This window comes from Euleptes europaea, chromosome 21, assembly GCF_029931775.1.
Source record: "Euleptes europaea isolate rEulEur1 chromosome 21, rEulEur1.hap1, whole genome shotgun sequence".
In the NCBI taxonomy this organism is placed as follows: Eukaryota; Metazoa; Chordata; class Lepidosauria; order Squamata; family Sphaerodactylidae; genus Euleptes; species Euleptes europaea.
Genome location: NC_079332.1, coordinates 18,360,414 through 18,378,820, shown reverse-complemented (window position 1 = coordinate 18,378,820; position 18,407 = coordinate 18,360,414). Strand labels below are relative to the sequence as shown.

The window sequence follows — 18,407 nt, the reverse complement described above, 5'->3', positions numbered from 1 at the left end:
TGCACTGGAAGTGGGTTATTCAGTATGTGTGAAAAGGCCCGAAGAGTTGGTTTTTATACCCCGCATTTCTCTCCCTTTTAAGGAGTCTCAAACCGGCTTATGATCACCTCCCCCTCCCCACAACAGATACCCTGGGAGGTAGGTGGGGCTGAGAATGTGTGACTTGCCCAAGGTCACCCAGCTGGCTCCATGTGGAGGAGTCAGGAAAACCAACCCAGTTCACCGGATTAGCCTCCGTCGTTCACATGGAAGAGTGGGGGATCAAACCCAGTTCTCCAGATCAGAGTCCACTGCTCCAAACCATCACCCTTAACCACTACACCACACTAGCGGCGCCCCCTCCATTTTTCCCTCTCAACAACCCTGTGAGGGAGGCTAGGCTGAGAACCAGTGGCACCCTGCAAGCTTCAGTAGCAGAGTGTAGATTGGAACCTGGCTCAACCAGATCCTTTCCTCCATTTTATCCTCACAACAACAACCTTGTGAGGGAGGCTAGGCCGAGAACCAGTGGCACCCTGCAAGCTTCCATGGCAGAGCAGGGACTAGAACCTGGCTCTCCCAGATCCTTTCCTCCATTTTATCCTTACAGCAAACCTGTGAGGTAGGTAGGGCTGAGAGGGTGAGACTGGCCCATACAAGCATCAAGCGTGTATGGGAGAGTGCAGGATTCGAACTGATAAGCCTGTCTCATTGTATCAATATTCAATCACAATAAAACAGTAGGAAGTTGGATGATTCAAAGCAGTTTGTTTTATTGGCCAATACACAAAAAGCCTGGTGAAAATTGCCTAAAGCACAGGCAATTCACACCCACATCAAAGGGTTGCACACATGAATATAGACTTCGGTAATGGGTGGCTACAGAGGCGTAATACACACGTAAGACTCAACTTCCCAATAAAGCCTTATAGACGTATAAGCAACTATTTGCATGTCCAATAGAAAATGCTCTTCAAGGCGTTCCCTAATGGTTAATGAGGAAACGCAAGTTTACATTCCAGGACGACATTTCTTGTCTTAAATCAAAGCTCCAGGCTTAATTAGGGAACCTGCCTGTACCAAGTGAGAATGATCTCACTTGCAGCTGACTTGCAAACTGCTTGCTGGGTCAACCTGACCCAGGCCTCACAATAGTGAATCTCTTTGACCAAAGATTTCTACTTTACCCATCATGCATAGTGATTCTAGATCTGTATATAAGAATATATATGTGTGTGAGAATATATGTTTTCCCCATAAACTAAGTTAATAAGGCATTACAGAACCAGAGTCTCCGAGATCCTGAGCCGACATTTTGGCCACCACACTGTGCCAGCCATGGTACACACCCCTGGGAGTTCTGTGTTCAGATCTTGAGAGACGCACCAACTGCATGATTGGGACCATGGGTCGGGGTTGCTTAAGTGGAGGTTTGGCCACTGCCCTACCCACTGCATGTCTGAATCGAAGGGCGCCAACCCCCAGGTGACCTCCTGGAATTGCTCCTGGGTTCAAGGTGGCCTTATTGTACATCTTTTTTGCACATTGTACAAAGATGTATTTCCTTTGGTTGTGGCAATACCACAAATTAATTTTAATGGATGAGCTTGAATTCTAGTATTATACTAGAAGAGGGAGGAGGGAACCTCTCTCCATCCCCATGGATAATTTTATTTAGTTATGGTCATTTTTTTGAGACAGGCAGCCCAGTGCTGAAGGGTGGGGTTGACAGTTGATGGCGGGGGACAGCGCAACCGCGCCGCCTCCTGAAAGGCTTCCCAGCCGGAATTTTTTTTAAAAAATGCCTTTGCACAAAACCACCGTGAAACTCTCCCACTGAGCTTCACGGGGCTACGCCAGCTATCTTGCTTGAGATGAAATGCTCCCCCAATGCCAGTGCGGGCACTTGCTTCAGGGATTTGGCTGCCCACGCAGCAGCGTCTGTGGCCAAGGCCCGCGCTGCTCTGTCGCTCCCCCCCCTTGCTGGCGTAAGTGCCACTTATCACAGAGCAGAGTTGCACAGATGCCAGTATGGGTATACGCCAGCTCCTTTAGCGCTTTGACCCTCCCTTCAGGAGTGCATGGTCAAAGTGTATTACAGGATACAAAGCAATTACATGGCACAAGTATATAATTTATCATGCCCCCTCCCAGGAAAAGACCCCACAGTGCTTTAATTTTCCCTTCTAGGGATGGGACTTCAACCTCTAGATGAGTTTTTATTGCCATTTTCTGCACCTTGGATGTCTTGTGGAGACGGAGGGAACCCGTTACTGAGGACAGCCCTCCTGGCTGGAACACAAAGATGACGCACCAATGACTTTGGAGGAGGAAAACGATCCGAGGTTCCCACTTCAATCTTCCCATGAGGCACGGGGAAGGAAAGGGCAGCTCTGAGCCACATGACACAGCAACAACAAAAAAGGGGGGTCCTTAACCCTATAAAACTAGAATAAGGTACCCAAAAGTTAAGGAATCAACATGAAATCCTGGGCTAATATTGATACAAGTGATTTTGTGAATAATATATAATACAAATACCAAGTTAACGTAAACATAAACTTGTATGTAGCCCTGTTCTAGCCTCTTATGTATCTGTGCTGAACATGCCGAATAAACATAAAAACACAAAATTACAATAGTGTGACAATATACCCAAACAATATCACAGCTCAGACCAAACGCGTTTCGGCTGTGAAGTCTTGTCTTCAGTGGTCCGAATAATACAGTTCTATGCCATTTTTGAAAGTGAGCGAATGTATAAGAAAATTGCAATCCTTAGACTGGGTAAGCTGACATTTGTAAATTGTAAAGTCTACAATTTGTTTATATATATTTCATCCAGAGTTGCCTTTATAATCTTAGGCTCCTACAGAAGGATTCCTTTCACAGTACTCAGTCATCAGGATATGTTTGACACAGCCCCATTCATTTCTGTGGGGCATGCCCAGGAGGGGTGGATGCCCCAAGGTCATGGGCACTTGTGATAGGGAGGGGCTGTGCAGGGCCCTTTTGTTTTTCCATCTCAAGCCCCGAAAATGGCTCAACCTTGACTCTTGACCTAGCTAGATATGTCTATTTCAGAAGCGACAAACAGGTTGGGTGATGTTCTGAACAGCGTTGGACTTCTGCAGGAGGTTTCTTGAGTTCATGAAGCTGCCTTCTACTGAATCTGACCATTGCTCCATCAAGGACAGTATTGCCTCCTCAGACTGGCAGCGGCTCTCCAGGGTCTCAGGAAGAGACATCAGGGATTGAACCTGAGACCTTGTGCATGCCAAGCAGGTGCTCTACTGCTGAGCTACAGTTCAGAAGCACAGTTTGTATGTTGAAGTAGAGCCCTTCATTTCAGCGAGGGAGATCTGGTGTTTTGGGGCCCCGTGCCTCAGATCTCTCTCCCACTGTAGACAGTACCCCTGAATCTGCCACCCCAGACACCCAAAATTCAGAAAATGAAATTGACTCTCAAAGCTTTTTGACTGTGGGAAAGCCGCAGTTACAGAAACTTAACTTTAGTTGTTACCTGAATTAGATGGTCTCCTCTTTTATTGGGGGAATTAGCGTTGGAGACTGAGCTTTTTAGCAAGAGGGGGTAACTCAGGGATCTGTTAACCTTTGTGTACCTGTATAAGTCCTGTGGAAAGACTCGCAATAAAGAGGCGGTTGCTCAAATAAAATATGGTTTTTATTGCAGAAGAATAATCTCAAGCACTGCTATAAACACACATGCACAATTCACTCAAAAGCTGAGGAAAAGTAAGCGTGTAGGGGTGGGAGAGCTTGATTCAGGGAATGGGTGATATTTACCAGTCTAGGAGAGTGACGTCCAGTGAAAGCAGCTCTGGAGAGGGAGAAACAGCCCACATTTCTGGAGGTAAAGAAGGCAGTGACCCTACACGCAAATAGGGGGTGTATAGTTGGATCCAAGGCGTGCGCGCACACACGCACACTATAAATAGCCAAAGGACCGATATTTATACCTGAAAACGGGTCCTGAGGCGATAGGTAACTAGCAGGTAAGCCAGAGATAAAGAAATGATTGCTTTTCCGGGGTCCAACAAAAGAAGAGTTGAGTTTCATATGCTGACTTTCTCTACCACTTAAGGAAGAGTCAAACCAGCTACCAATCACCTTCCCTTCTCCTCCCCACAACAGGCACCCTGTGAGGTAGGTGGGGCTGAGAGAACTCTAAGAGAGCTGTGATTAGCCCAAGGTCACCCAGCTGTCTTCATGTGGAGGAGTGGGGAAACCAACCTGGTTCACCAGATTAGCCTCTGCCGCTCATGTGGTGGAGTGGGGAATTGAACCCAGGTCTCCTGATCAGAGACCACCGCTCTTAACCACTACACCATGAGAGAGGAGGTTTGATGGGTCATCAGGAAGCACAAGAATACCTAAATGACTGTCCTGGATATTGATTGATTGCTGTGATAGTTGCAGGTAGGAATCCTTTATGAGCTAACTAGGATGCAACAAAATGCTGGGAGCACTCTCCTGAATACGGAGTAATTGCCAGGATAGAGCAATTAGCGGCCTGCTTGGTGCACTGATTGAACCAGGGTGAGACGGTGGAGATGAGCCAGCCCCGTTTTCCAGCCAGGGGCCATGGGAAAAGGCCCAGCTGCCAACCGCCTTCCTGCCTATGACAGGCACATAAGATGGCTTCTGAGAGGCATCCGGTTTTATGTGGAGCAGTATCTTTCTCCTGTGCCAGTTTTGGTACCCATGTGCCTGTAATGGCCCCCTGTTTATGGAGGAGGGGCCCGGCTGCTCACAGAGTAACAACTAAACTCCAGCAGCACCTTGAAGATCAGCAACATTTATTCCCGTCTACGCTTTCGAGAGTCAGACTTCATGTGTCATTTTGCTGCGATGGACTAACGCCACCCCTCCCCTGGAACTGCGCAATGGCTGTGGCTTTTCCAAGAGGAAGTGCAAAGACGACAGGAGGGCTACAGGGGACGGATCAAGTGTGATTAATAGGCGGCACTGCAAAATAATCTCTCCTCTGGCAATTTCTCCGCAATACGGCTCACACACCTTCCATTCACAGGATGCTTCAAGCTTGTTTGGTGAGTCTCTGACCTGAAGGCCCTTTCGTAAGAAGCTTCCTTTGACCCCCATGCCTCACGCACACATACAGAGCCTGGTATCAAGTGGTGGATAATGCTATTCAAGGCAACGAAGTGGGACCAGTTAAAGCAAAAGTTCGAACACGGGGTGGGGTGGGGGGTTAGTGCCAGTCCCCTTCCCCCCCCCCCGCATGCTAGCTTATTTTATTTTTATTTACTAAAAACGTTTTATAGCCACCTTTCTACTTTGTGGAGCTCATTTGTTTTCGTGGTGGCCCATTGGGCTTCAGACGGGTACACCCCCACTCAGCATCCTTTTAGTTTTGACTGACCTTGACAGACAGTGAATGGGGAAGAAAAATGGAAGAGATGTGGCTTAAAGAGCCCAATTGCAGGCACATTTACTCAGAATTCAGTCCCAGCATGCTCAGTGGGGCTTCCTCCCAGGTAAGCATGCATTGGATTGCAACCTTAAGCCACTTGCGGCTTCCTTTCACTTCTCAGACTGACCAAAGACATGAGCAGTGACTCACGAAAGATGAACACATGAAGCTGCCTTCTACTGAATCAGACCCTTGGACCATCAAAGTCAGTATTGCCTACTCAGACCGGCAGCGGCTCCCCAGGGTCTCAGGCTGAGGTCTTTCACATCACCTACTCACCTAGTCCCTTTAACTGAAGATGCTGGGAATTGAACCTGGGACCTTCTGCATGCCAAGCAGATGCTCTACCGCTGAGCCACAGCCCCTTGCCATAGGGCTTTCACGTCACCTACTTTGGGGTCCTGTTAGGTAGAGCTGCCGGGGATTGAACTTGGAACCTTCTGTACAGAAAGCAAGTGCTCTACCACTGAGCCATGCCCCCCCCCATCTTGAAATAAACGTTCATTTCTAAGGTGCTGCTAGACTTTTATGTTCAAATTAACATCCATATGTAGTGTTGTTTTTTCGTGGACACTTCCTGTGTCTTAAGCAGCAGCAAGATGGGAAGAAATTAAGTAGGTGAAGCTTTTCTCGGCATAGGGCTAAATAACGGGAAAGGCTTCACCCACTGAGAAGGCAGCAAAGCCCACGAAGTGGAACGGAACCGGACTTCCTTTATGCCACTTCGGTCTACCAGACGTCCTCTGCAGGGCATGCCAGAGACGTGGCTGCCAGTGGCTCCCACGCCTTTCAATACGGCCTACGCTTGCTGGGGTTAGCAGGTGCTGGCTTTTGCCCCAAGATGGGAAGTGGAGGAGGGAAGGCTGGTGGAGCCGCAGGGCTCATTTCAGAGGACAAAGACACCATTTCTGGGCAGAGGCTTCGCAACTCGGCCATAAATACAGGCAAAGTACCCTCTAGCGGACAAAATGGGAACCTGCTGCCTTTGGCAGATGATGAGAGGGAGGGCACCTTGGCCATCTTCTGGGCATGGAGTAGGGGTCACTGGGGGTGTGAGGGGGGGAGGTAGTTGGGAATCTCCTGCATTGTGCAGGGGGTTGGACTAGATGACCCTGGTGGTCCCTTCCAACTCTAGGATTCTATAGTCCAACATCCTGTTTCACACAGAGGCCAACCTGTTGCCCTGGAGGGACAAACCAACAGGGCCCAGGGCCTTGCGCTAAGGCTGCCTCCTAGCACTGGGATTAGTGTTGCCCCCTCTGGGTTGTGAAATACCTGGAAATTTTGGGGGTGGAGCCTGGGGAGGGCAGGGGAGGGGCTTCAACGGGTTATAATCCCATAGAGTCCACCTTCCAAAGTGGCCGTGTTCTCTAGGGGAATTGCTCTCTCTCTCGCCTGGAGATCAGTTGACATTCCAGGAGATCTCCAGCCACCACCTGGAGGCTGGCAACCCTGAGATCCAGATGTTTACCTCTGCCCCTGAATATGGAGGTTCCCTTCAATCACTATGGCTGGTAGCCGTTGATGGACCTCTCCTCCAAGAATCTGCCTGACCCCCCTTTCAAGGCAAAAATGGGAACCCTGCCCAGAAGTGGCCTTTCAACTCCAGCGACTGATCCCAAATTGCAGTATTTTGGGAGACTGAAAAACCTTCCCCATCCCAGCAGAACATTTACTTGGGGCATCGTTGTTCATTCTCAAAACTAAAATAAAAATAAAATAAAAAAATAGGCCCCCATGCAGTTTTGAGAAATCGGATGGGGAAAATGTGCATCTGGAGCACTGGTTCCCAACCAGGGGTCCGTGGACCCCCAGGGGTCCGCGAGAACTAAATTAAGGTCTGCGAAACAAAGTTATAAACCCATAATAAATTAATATTTTCAATTAAAAGTTCTCTATTATAAAATATATATATTCAAATATTATTCTAAGCTTAATGTTTAACTAACAGTTATGATTAAAGTTTATTTTCAAATTCTTGGAATTTTTATTTTGAACCTTGGGGTCCCTGCACTGAACAAAAAAGTCCTAGTGGTCCCTGGTCAAAAAAAGGTTGGGAACCACTGGTCTAGAGAGTGGCAAATCCAAGGCAAAATCTCCAGTGCATAAATGGCCCTAATGAACGGGCCGCCAACACCTTTTAACTTATACTCAGGGACTGAACCTCCATGGTCAGAGACAGTGCACCTGTGCGGAAAGGAACAACCGAGGGAGGCCCTCTTCGCAAAGTTTCTCCCACCAAGGGAGGCAGAGGGTTAACAACCTCTCCCTGTTGATTGGCCGAGCTCGCAGCCAATAGGGAGCGCATAGCGGGCGCGGCTTGTCTTGGCTGCGCGCCCGAGCGCTTCTGGGTAGTCGTTGCCAAGGGGAAGCGAAGAGGCCGCTCCTGGCAGCCGGCTTGTTTACATCCGGGGACTCTCCCTCCTCCCTCCCTCCCTCCCGGCTTCCGGCTTCCTGTTTCAGTTGCCCTTTTCTAAAATGGCGACCATAAGCGAATTGAAAGCAGGTAGGGCCGGGAAGGGACGAGCCCGGAGGGCCGGGGCAGGGCCTGGGAGACCCGGGTTCGAATCCCCCCTTGCGAGCCACGGAAGCTAGCGGGGTGGCCTTGGGCTGGCCTCACGCTCTCGGCCCAAGCCCTGCCTCGTCTTTGGATGGGGCACCTCCAAGCAACAGCAGGGTGGTTGGCAGTCAGTGGCCAACCCCACCTGAACAGACGCTTGCCTTGCAAACCCCTCTCTGGGGTTGCTGTAAGTCAGCTGAGACCTGACTCAAAGCGGCTTGCAACCCCCCCCCCGCCCCCACAACAGACACCCTGTGAGGGAGGTGGGGCTGAGAGAGCTGTGACTAGCCCAAGGTCACCCAGCTGGCTTCATGGGGAGGAGTGGGGAAACCAACCCGGTTTCACATACCATGCCCTGTGCCTTTGGGTGTTTACACACACACACACACACCCATCCTCCAGCTTGCCAGGTTGATGCTTCCAGCCACTGCTGGGCTTCTGAAAGCTGGAGCTGCTGCCAGTTCACACCATTCCCAGGTGCCTCCTTCCTCCTCAACCTGCCTTGAGCGGAGGATGGCACCCACCGGAGAAAGGGGAAGGTCCTGCCAGGCCTGGAGGCTGTCGCTGGGGTGTTTCCCATGGGGCGGAGATTAGCTGCTGAGGACTCCTCTGGGTGTAGGACAGGACAGGACAGAGTAATACACTTAAGGATGTGACTCATTCGATTCCTCACCAGAGCCAGATAAGAAAAGCTTTTACTGTATGTCCTAACATTTCATAGACAAAAATAGAGACACGGGTATGCATCAATCTAGGTCCAGAGAGTTTAAGCAAATTGCCAAACCTTCATAAGAGGGGCAGACTAAAACAAGAACATCCGGCTAGTGGTTAATGATTCCCTTGCCCAATCAGGCCGATGTCTGCAACGTCTCGCTTTTCTCCTGAAACCGCTAAAGTTCAATCAATACTTTAGGATGTTTGCCAATTACTTATTTCAAAAAAACAATGATTTCCCCCTAAACTGTCTTTGTTGATCAGCTGCCTGCCCTCATAAGTTGCTATTCCCACTTTTGCCTTTTTGGGAATGCCTTGGTAAAAGGTTTAGATAGGTGCTAAAAGAGAGGAAAGTTTGGGTAGCATATTTTTTGCCAAAACAACCTTTAAATCAATGGGAAGCAGGCGGTTGCAGAGTAAATATGTAGCAGTCAGACAATGTGTAAGAGTGGAAGAGAAGTGGCCTAAGCGGAAATTTTTGCTGTGAGAATTGGGATGTATAAACATCTAGCTTTGAGTCCAGGGGCCTCTTAGAGACCAACAAAATTTTCAATGTATAAGTTTTCAAGAGTCAAAGCTCCTTTCGTCAGATACTTTGACACTTGAAAGCTCCATACCCCAGAAATCTTGTTGGTCTCTAAGGTGCCTCTGGACTCAAACCTGGCTGTTCTACTTTAGACCATCATGGCTACCCTCTGGAACTAGCTTGAAGTATACACGTGTCCCTATTTTTGTCTATGAAATGTTAGAACATACAGTAAAAGCTTTTCTTATCTGGCTCTGGTGCGGAATCGAATGAGCCAAATCCTTAAGCGTGTTGCTGTGTCCTGTCCCACACTCAGAGGAATCCACAGCAACTAAGCTCTTGCCCCATGGGGAATGCCATGGCGACAGCCTCCATTCCTGGCAGGACCTTCCCCTTTCTCCGGTGCCATCCACCGCTCGACAGGGCAAGGCTCAACAGAGGAAGGAGGCACCTGGGAATGGTGTGAACTGGCAGCTCCAGCTTTCAGAAGCCCAGCAGTGGCTGGAAGCATCAACCTAGCAAGCTGGAGGAGGGTGTGTGTGCAAACGCCCAAAGACACAGGGTATGGTATGTGAGGGGGAGGAGCTTGCCTGTGATGCCGGTTAACTGAGTGTTCTGGATAATCACGTGCTGGATAACCAAGCTTCTGCTGTATATCCCCCCCCCCCCCAAGCCTGGTAAGCTTCAGGAGTGCCTCTCCTGGTACACCCCCCAAAGAGTGCTGCACTCTGCTGATCAAAATCTGTTGGTGGTCCCCAGTCCTAAGAGTGTGTGGCTGTCCTCGATGAGAGCGAGGGCTTTTTTGGCCCTGGTGGAATGCTCTGCCTAGTAGTATCAGGGTCCTGCGGGACCTGAAAGAGTCCCACAGGGCCTGTAAGACAGCTATTATGCCAGGCCTATGATTGAGGACAGCCTCAGGCAATATCAGTGCTGGCCTCCCTACTCCCCCTCCCCTTATTTACATCTATTATTGACAACTGAATTATAGGGTGGGTGGGCTGCTGACCGGGTTTGAAGATCTTACCATGGTGTTGGCACCCTTGCTACAGTGGGCACCATATTATATGCCAGTGTGGTGTAGTGGTTAAGAGCGGTGGTTTGGAGCGGCGGACTCTGATCTGGAGAACCGGGTTCGATTCCCCACTCCTCCACATGAGCAGCGGAGGCTAATCTGGAGAACTGGATTTGTTTCCCCACTCCTACACACGAAGCCAGCTGGGTGACCTTGGGCAAGTCACAGTTCTCTCCGAACTCTCTCAGCCCCACCTACCTCACACGGTGTTTGTTGTGGGGAGGGGAAGGGAAGGTGATTGTAAGCCGATTTGATTCTTCCTTAAATGGTAGAGAAAGTGGGCATATAAAAAACAACTCTCCTCCTTCTTATATTAATAATTTTAGAAATGATAATTATTGGTTTTAATGTATTTTATTTTTTATAGTGTGGTTTTAATGTTGTAACCCGCCCTGAGCCTGCCTTGGCTGGGGAGGATGGGTTATACATTTGAAAAATAAATAAAGCTACTTTCTTGGAAGTTTCTCGCTTTGGTCAAATGGCTCTGGGGAAGGCTTTATTGTGCTTGGATGTGGGAGCCCAGTTGGACTCTGGGTCAGCAGGTTAATCTTTGCTTGCCGTGGGTATGTGTACAGTTAGATTTCTTATAACCAAAGAGCGCCTGGTTTGTGCTCCTAGTTTTAAAAGATACACTGGAGAAGAGAGGGACTTTGGGGCAAATAAAAGCGAGGATCCGAGGAGAGGTGTTCAACGCGCTGGATGATCAAAGCGAACCACGGCCACCGCTGTCCCGTGAAAACCTTCTTATCAACGAACTGATCCGTGAATACTTGGAATTCAACAAATACAAGTACGCGGCGTCTGTTCTAACAGCAGGTCAGCATTTCCCTTACATCGTTCCTCAGTATTTTAGCTATTGGATAACAGAACCAGTATTTAAGAGTCAGATGTGTACAAGTCTGTCTGCAGAAATTGTTCCTTCAGATAGTAACATTTGAAAGGTCCAGGTGAGGGGCTGTGGCTCAGTGGTAAGGCATCTGCTTGGCACGTGGAAGGCCCCGCCAGGTTCAGTCCCCAGCAGAGCATCTCCAGTTTGAAGGACCAGGTAGGAGGCTAAGTGAAAGACTCTGAAGAGCTGCTGCCAGCCTGAGAATGCTGACCTCGACGGACCCTGGGTGGGTCTGATTCAGTGCCAGGGAGCCGCTGCATGTGTCCCTGGGAACAGTGGTTCATAAGCCTGTTCTGAAAGAGAAGGGCATTGCGTTTGTGCTTCTGTGGTTATGAGTAACATTGAATAAATCATAGAATCACAGAGTTGGATGAGACCACCTGGGCCATCCAGTCCAACCCTCTGCAGGAAGTTCACAACTACCCCCCCAAACTCCCAGTGACCCCTGCTCCATGCCCAGAAGATGGAACCTCCATGTTCAAAGGCAGTAACCCCCTGAATACCCATGCTTGGGGGGTGGGGGCAAACAACAGAAGGAAGCGCTCCCTCCCTGCCCTCCTTGTAGACCTTTCTGGGGCATCTGGTTGGTTGCTGTTTAAAACATGGCGCTGGACTAGCTGGGCCCACTGATCTGATTCAGGTTGGGCTGCTCGTCTCCTAACGTCCTGAAACTAACATTGATGTGTGTTTAATTTTCAGAATCTGGCCAGCCAGAAGTTCCCTTGGACAGAGACTTTCTGGTGAAAGAGCTAAATGTCGTTGAAGATCCAAACAGCAGATCGGTGTAAGATGATGTATATCTATAGACTGTTTACTTCATTTAATTGATTTATACCCCCGCCTTTTCCCCCAATGGGGACCCAGTGTAGCCTACATCATTCTCCCCTCCTCCTTATCTACGTGACAACCCTGTGAAGTTGGTGAGGCAGAGAGTGTGTGATGCTCCTGAGGTCACCCAGCAGGCTTCCATGGTGGAGTGGGGACTTGAACCTGGGCCTCCCAGATCCCAGCACTCTAATCACTCCACCCCCACCCCGGCTTCCTTGGGAGCACCCTCTTGATTTTGAATGCTCTCTTCAGCATTCGGCTTCCCATCAGGAAAGCCGGCACAGCGTTGGTGTGCGGGGTTTGCGAACATGACCCCGTGAGTGCCTGTGAAGGCGTTTGAAGCAAAGATATTCCTGCCAAAAGGCAATATAAACTGCTCAAGCTGTTCTAGTCACAGTTTGTGTTATTAGCCTTCAGAGGTTTAAATTCCAGGAGTTTCTTTGATTTAGTGTTTGGTTTGAAGCTCTTTGGTACAAAGCTAATGGCATTCTCTAAGTGCGCTTTCTTGGGGGTCTCAGTAAATCTGCTCAAAATCACTCTAGTTTTCCCTGCTGAAAGGTTATAGGCATGACCAAAGACTTAGGTTTCCTTACTCACCACGGTCTCTAAATGGTCCACTTTTTAGAAACTTCAGTTGGCTCTTCTTAACGTGTTTTTCTCAGAACATAACCTTGTTACTGATATCAGTTCATTTTCACTTCAGCTTCAGACATCTTTTCCCTGAGCAGACTTCATCACCCTGTTTATCTGTTTTTCACTGCAAATCCTGTTCTAGTCACCTACACATAGAATTTACTGGAAAGACTTTTAATGGAATGCTCCCCCAACCTCTCCGTCTCAGCTGCTCTCCCACCCTGTAATCTTCCCCTAAGTAGAATTCCTAGTTTGATTTCCCCCCAAGTTTTGGAAGAAGTGAGCTGTGACTCTCAAGAACTCCTATTGAAATCAATGTTGCCTCTCTCTAATGTGCCCCACTGGACCTCTGTTACGTTTTGCTACCGCAGACTCATAACCCCTTCCCCCTTGCAGGCTGTAGGCAAACCAGCCAGGGATTCCTCTAATGGGAGCCCTGTGGAGGTGAATGGAAGCTGTGCCCACTGTTTCTTCAGTGCTTAAGAAGAAGAAGAGCTGGTTGTCTATACCCCGCTTTTCTCTACTTTTAAGGAGCCTCAAAGCGGCTTACAATCACCTTCCCTTCCTCTCCCCACAACAGGCACCTTGTGAGGTAGGAGGGCTGAGAGAGTTCTGAGAGAACTGTGACTGGCCCAAGGTAACCCAGCAGGCTTCATGTGGAGGAGTGGGGAATCAAACCCGGTTCTCCAGATTAGAGCCCGCTATCCTTAACCACCACACCATGCTGGCTCTTAAGTTCTTAAGAGTTCTTTTTCTTCTTAACAGGCCGCTTTTGTATGGGATTGTGGCCCAACTGTTGCTCTCTGATAGAGAAGAAAAGGCCCGCCAGACGTTCCCTGGATCATCGTCCTTGCAGTTGTCAAGGTGGAACTTTGGCAAGGCAGCTAACCAGAGGAGGCCAATGGGTACGGCACGGTGTCTGTCTGTGTGTTGTATATATAAATAAAGTGACTGCCAAATCAATCTGGAACACAGACATCAGCCTTGGTGGAGAAATCTCCTTGAGCTGTAAGCAGGTTGCTGAGGAGAACCGGGCGGCTTTCCGGCCTTCCTCCCTCTTCTGGGGGTTCTTTGTGGCTCAGGGGAGCTGTCACAGGGTGCCACAAGGACAGCAGGAAGGATGGGGGGAGGTACAGGGCAAATGAATCGCCTCTGGCAAGCCTGCCCCTGTGCAGCCCACCTTCTCTTTGGTGATGTGGTGGTTAGAGTGTCAGGCTGGAACCTGGGTGGCTCTGGTTCGAATCCCCACTCTGCCACAGAAGCTCACTGGGCCAGTCACACTTTTTCAGCCTTGCCTGCCTCACAGGGATGTTGTGAGGATAATGTGGAGAAGGGGAAAGGGCTGTGAGCTGCCAAGGGTCTCTGTTCGGGAGAAAGGCATGGTCTAAAAGAAGGTAAAGGGAGTCCCCTGTGCAAGCACCAGGTCATTCCTGACCCATAGGGTGACGTCACATCCCGACGTTTACTAGGCAGACTATGTTTGCGGGGCGGTTTGCCATTGCCTTCCCCAGTCTACACCAGCAGTTCCCAAACATTTTGAGTCAAGGAACACTTTTCAGGAGAGAAATTAATCACGGAGCACTAATTTTCACCTAGCACCTATATATTAAACCGAATGACAGTAGTAATTTTTTTTCCAATATCTTCACAGAGCACTAGGATATGTTTCGCAGAGCACCAAGTGCTCCGTGGAGCACAGTTTGGAAACCGCTGGTCTACCCTTTACCCCCAGCAAGCTGGGTACTTTTTTTACCAACCTCGGAAGGATGGAAGGCTGAGTCAACCTTGAGCCGGCTACCTGAAACCGACTTCCGTCGGGATTGAACTCTCAGGTCGTGAGCAGAGCTGTTGACTGCGGTACAGCAGCTGACTGCTCTGCACCACGGGGCTCTTGGTCTAAAAGAAGCAAATAAATACATAGTGCAAGAGGACGCCCTGGGGGGATTACACCCAAGAAACAGGTCGCTGCCCTGTGACATTGTGGGCCAGCACATCCTTACGAGATTTCTGTCAAAAGACTGCTTTGGATGGGTCGCTCAAGAACCATCTTTTTGCCTTCTGCTGTGCTTTGCAGTCCGCGTTCCAACGAGCAGTGTGCAGCATCTCCCAACAGAGACCTGCACACCCCATCCTTATTTATTTCCAGCTGCGGTTTCAGAGCTGGCCAGGCTTGAAGACCCCTCAATTTTCCAGGGCATACCGAGATGAAATAACAAGCTATCAACTCCTCGTCTGTGCCAGCTACCTGACCCAACTTTCTTAACGTGTGAAGGATCTGTTTGTGACTGTAACCTGGCTCCATATGGGTAAGGTCTGTTTACAGAAACAGCTTATTTCTCTTAAACGTTGGCTGAGGCTGGCTGGGCAGGGCCAGTCCAAGAGTCACCTTTGCAAGTGCCGAGGATCTCCGGAGGTAAAATGATGCACATGTTAACATACGAACACCAGAACTTGAGAGATTCATCATCTCAGCGTTACTGCTGTTCAGCTTGGCATTGGTTTCTGTTTTGGCATTTGTGAAAATACAGTTTTTGATTCCACTTGAATAAAAGCTCATTAATTTTAATTCTGACTTGTAAGGGTGTCCGATGATTTAACCGTTATCGGGTGGAAGTAGATGTGAAAGACCTTTATCTGCCTGAGACCCTGGAGAGCCGCTGCCAGTCTGAGTAGACAATTCTGACCTTGATGGACCAGGGGTCTGATTCGGTATAAGACAGCTTCATGTGTTCAAGTCGTGAGTCTGACCAGAGTGGAGCAGGTGGAAAATTAATTATCAAAACAGAATTCCATTTAAGGCTGTTAGGTCTACTTGCGGGGGAAGCCTGAGGTGTGTGTATCCCAGCGGTGGACAGACCACAGTGGCAAGCTACAACTAGGGTTAATTTGGGAATATTTAGTCCTGAGTAAAGGCAGGCAGGTTGCCTCTTTCCCCCAGAGATGAAAAATCCAATGTAGAGGAAGCCATCAGAAAAGAGGATTACATTTATGATCTGTATATAAACTAGAAATACAAATTGCCTGTCTTGAGTGGCTTGCAGTGCCCGGGCTGAGCAGCTGTAGTGATGTGATGTCACTGAATGTTCACAAATGCTTAGACTGCTCTGGGGGAGAGAGCCTCAAATGGGGCCTACATCTGCAGCAGCCAGTGTTTTGGTCGTAGCTCAAGTCCGGCCCAGCGCTCTGGAGCTGCCGGTGTCGTAGTTGGGAACCCTCATGCTGGGAAAACAGAGGGCACTCGTGAAAGGTCCATGCCCAGCAGCAACTTAAAAACCAACAAGATTTCCAGGGTGCAAGCTTTTGAGGGTCAAAGCTGAACCTCCTTGCCTGAACTGAGATGCTGGTTTTAAGGGGGAAATCGGTTGGCCCGTTGCCCCCCGCATTCAGCAAAAATAAAACTTTTAAAGGGCCTCTGCAACTGCGCATGCTTCTCCCCCGCTTTTGCTGCAGCTGCCCGAGGCTGTGTTATGCTCACGAGGTGAGATGGCTTCTTCTGGTCACTGGGTGTGTGTGTGGGGGAGTTTCCTGCATTGTGCAGGGGGTTGGACTAGATGACCCTGGTGGTCCCTTCCAACTCTATGACTCTATGACTGTAAGGTAACCTGCCCAAGGTCACCCCCTGGGCTTCCTGGATGGGGCTTCAAACTTGGCTCTCCAGGGCCCTAGTCTGACACTCTACACTGCTCTGCTTCTCCAGGGTCCAGTGCTTGTTTCTGAAAGTTTGTAGGCCTGGACAGCCACAAGATCCGATCAAGCAATAATTCCATGGCTGGTATCTTTCGGCTGGCCTCCTGAAGGGAGCTGCGAGGGGCTCTCAAGGGGTCCGTGTCTGGCAACTTCATGGAGCGCAAAGTTCTGCCAACTCACCAAGCCACCTCAACTTCATCTGACCCGCTCCCATTCTGGGTCTTGCTGAGTTCAGAGGCAGGAATCCAGCTGAGCGGTGCCTGGATCGTGGCCTGCTGCATTCTTTGCCCCGGTGTTCTGGCTGGCCCCGGATACGGCTTGGAGGCCCCCCCTTCTGTGGGAGGCTTCGCTCTTGCCAGCAGCCTCTGTGTACGTATATGAATGCAAGGAGGAAGAATTTCCACTCCTTTTTAAGCTGTTGCCTCTGCAAGGTAGAGGTATTTACGAAATGGTTTTATAGCTCTGCAAAGGAAGGAAGGCAGGAAGACCGGGGGAGGAGGGGTGGCTGCCTCCGAGGGAGGTTTTCTTAGGTCAGGGATTCTCGGGGGCTCTGGCTGCCCGTCTCTCCAACTTTGCACCTAGTTTTGGCTCTTTCTCAGGGTCCCGGGGGTTGCTTATGGCAGGCAGGTGTGGCCACACCTCTTTGCTGGGTCACCTCAGCGCGTGACCCAAAAAGAGGGATTTACGCCCCCCACACAACCCTCTCCTTTCCCCTCTGTAGTCCAAATGGCTGTGCAACCGCTGCATTCGGAGTGTACTGGGCATTTCTAGGGCACAATTGAAGAGTTCCAAGGGCTTTGAGAGCCAGCGTGGCGTAGTGGTTAAGAGTGGCGGACTCTAATCTGGAGAACCAGGTTTGATTCCCCACTCCTCTATGTGAACGGCGGACTCTAATTTCGTGAACCGGGTTCAATTCCCCACTCCTCCACATGAGCGGCGGACTCTAATCTGGAGAACCGGGTTCGATTCCCCACTCCTCCGCATGAGTGGTGGACTCTAATCTGGAGAACCGGGTTCGATTCCCTGCTCCTTCACATGAGTGGCAGACTCTAATCTGGAGAACAGGGTTGGTTTCCCCACTCCTCCACATGCAGCCTGCTGCGTGACCTCGGGCCAGTCGGAATTCTCTCCAAACTCTCTTAGCCCCACCTACCTCACAAGGTGTCTGTTGTGGGGAGAGGAAGGGAAAGTGATTGTAATTCGCTGTGAGACTCCTTAAAGGTAGAAAAAAGTGGGGTATGAAAACCAACTCTTCCTCTTCATTGCTATTGTCATAGGAAGCCTTACAACACCCCTATGAGGTAGGCCACCACAATAATCTGTGTGTGGCAGCTGTGCAGGCCAGCACAGTTGTTCTGGCATTGTAGTGGTAGGGCTGAGGCTGCAGGGCCAGTGGTTTTTCTGAAGGCCGCCTTCAGAAAGGCGGAGGTCAGATCTGACCCACAAGCTTCCTGCCTCCTTGTTAGTCCACGTGTTGGCTGCTGTCCGTGTGGAAGCTCAAGCAGCAGCTGTGTGGATGAGGGGGGGCTCCGTGGCCACTTTTTCATGCGTGCAGAAGAATGGGGATGAATGGGGAAGGGCCATAGCTCAGTGGCAGAGCCTCTGCTTGGCATGCAAAAGGTCCCAGGTTCAATCCCCGACAGCAGTTAATGGGACTAGGCAAGCAGGTGATGGGAAAGACCTCTGCCTGAGACCCTGGAGAGCTGCTGCCAATCTGAGCAGACAATACTGACTTTGATGGACCGAGGCTCTGATTCACTATAAGGCAGCTTCATGTGTTCATGTGACTGGTGTAAAAATTTTTTAAAAAATGGCAGCTGCAATCAAGGAAGGCTAGCGGTACTCACCCAGCCCATGTCTTCTGGAAGAAGGGGCAACGTGGCCGAGACCAGGGAGCGGGCAGCTCCTCTGAGTAGCAGTTGCACTGTGCAAGCTAGAGCCACGAGATCAGGGAAGCTGTGGTGTTAATCGAGCCCACGCCGCTTTGTGCCCTAGGCAAGAACAGGCCCGGCTGGTTGGGCTGCCCATGCTGCCGTTCTGCGCCTGCCTTTGTGCTTGGGCGGC

General features: G+C 49.9%; 1 protein-coding gene across 1 annotated transcript; it reads left to right on the top strand.

The window, feature by feature from the left end:
* Positions 1 to 7,887: 7,887 nt before the first annotated feature.
* Positions 7,888 to 14,864, top strand: CEP20 (centrosomal protein 20). The gene is made up of 5 exons (XM_056866408.1): positions 7,888 to 7,940; positions 10,925 to 11,122; positions 11,895 to 11,979; positions 13,422 to 13,561; positions 14,803 to 14,864. The coding sequence occupies exons 1-5, from the start codon at positions 7,913 to 7,915 to the stop codon at positions 14,862 to 14,864; spliced, it is 513 nt and encodes a 170-aa protein (XP_056722386.1). The 5' UTR covers positions 7,888 to 7,912.
* The last annotated feature ends 3,543 nt before the right edge of the window (positions 14,865 to 18,407 follow it).

Coding starts and splice junctions, on each gene's coding strand:
- CEP20 (XM_056866408.1), top strand. CDS start 7,913: ATGGCGACCATAAGCGAATTGAAAGCAG. Junction 11,980..13,421: donor GATCCAAACAGCAGATCGGT/GTAAGATGATGT, acceptor TCTTCTTAACAG/GCCGCTTTTGTATGGGATTG. Junction 13,562..14,802: donor TAACCAGAGGAGGCCAATGG/GTACGGCACGGT, acceptor ATTTATTTCCAG/CTGCGGTTTCAGAGCTGGCC.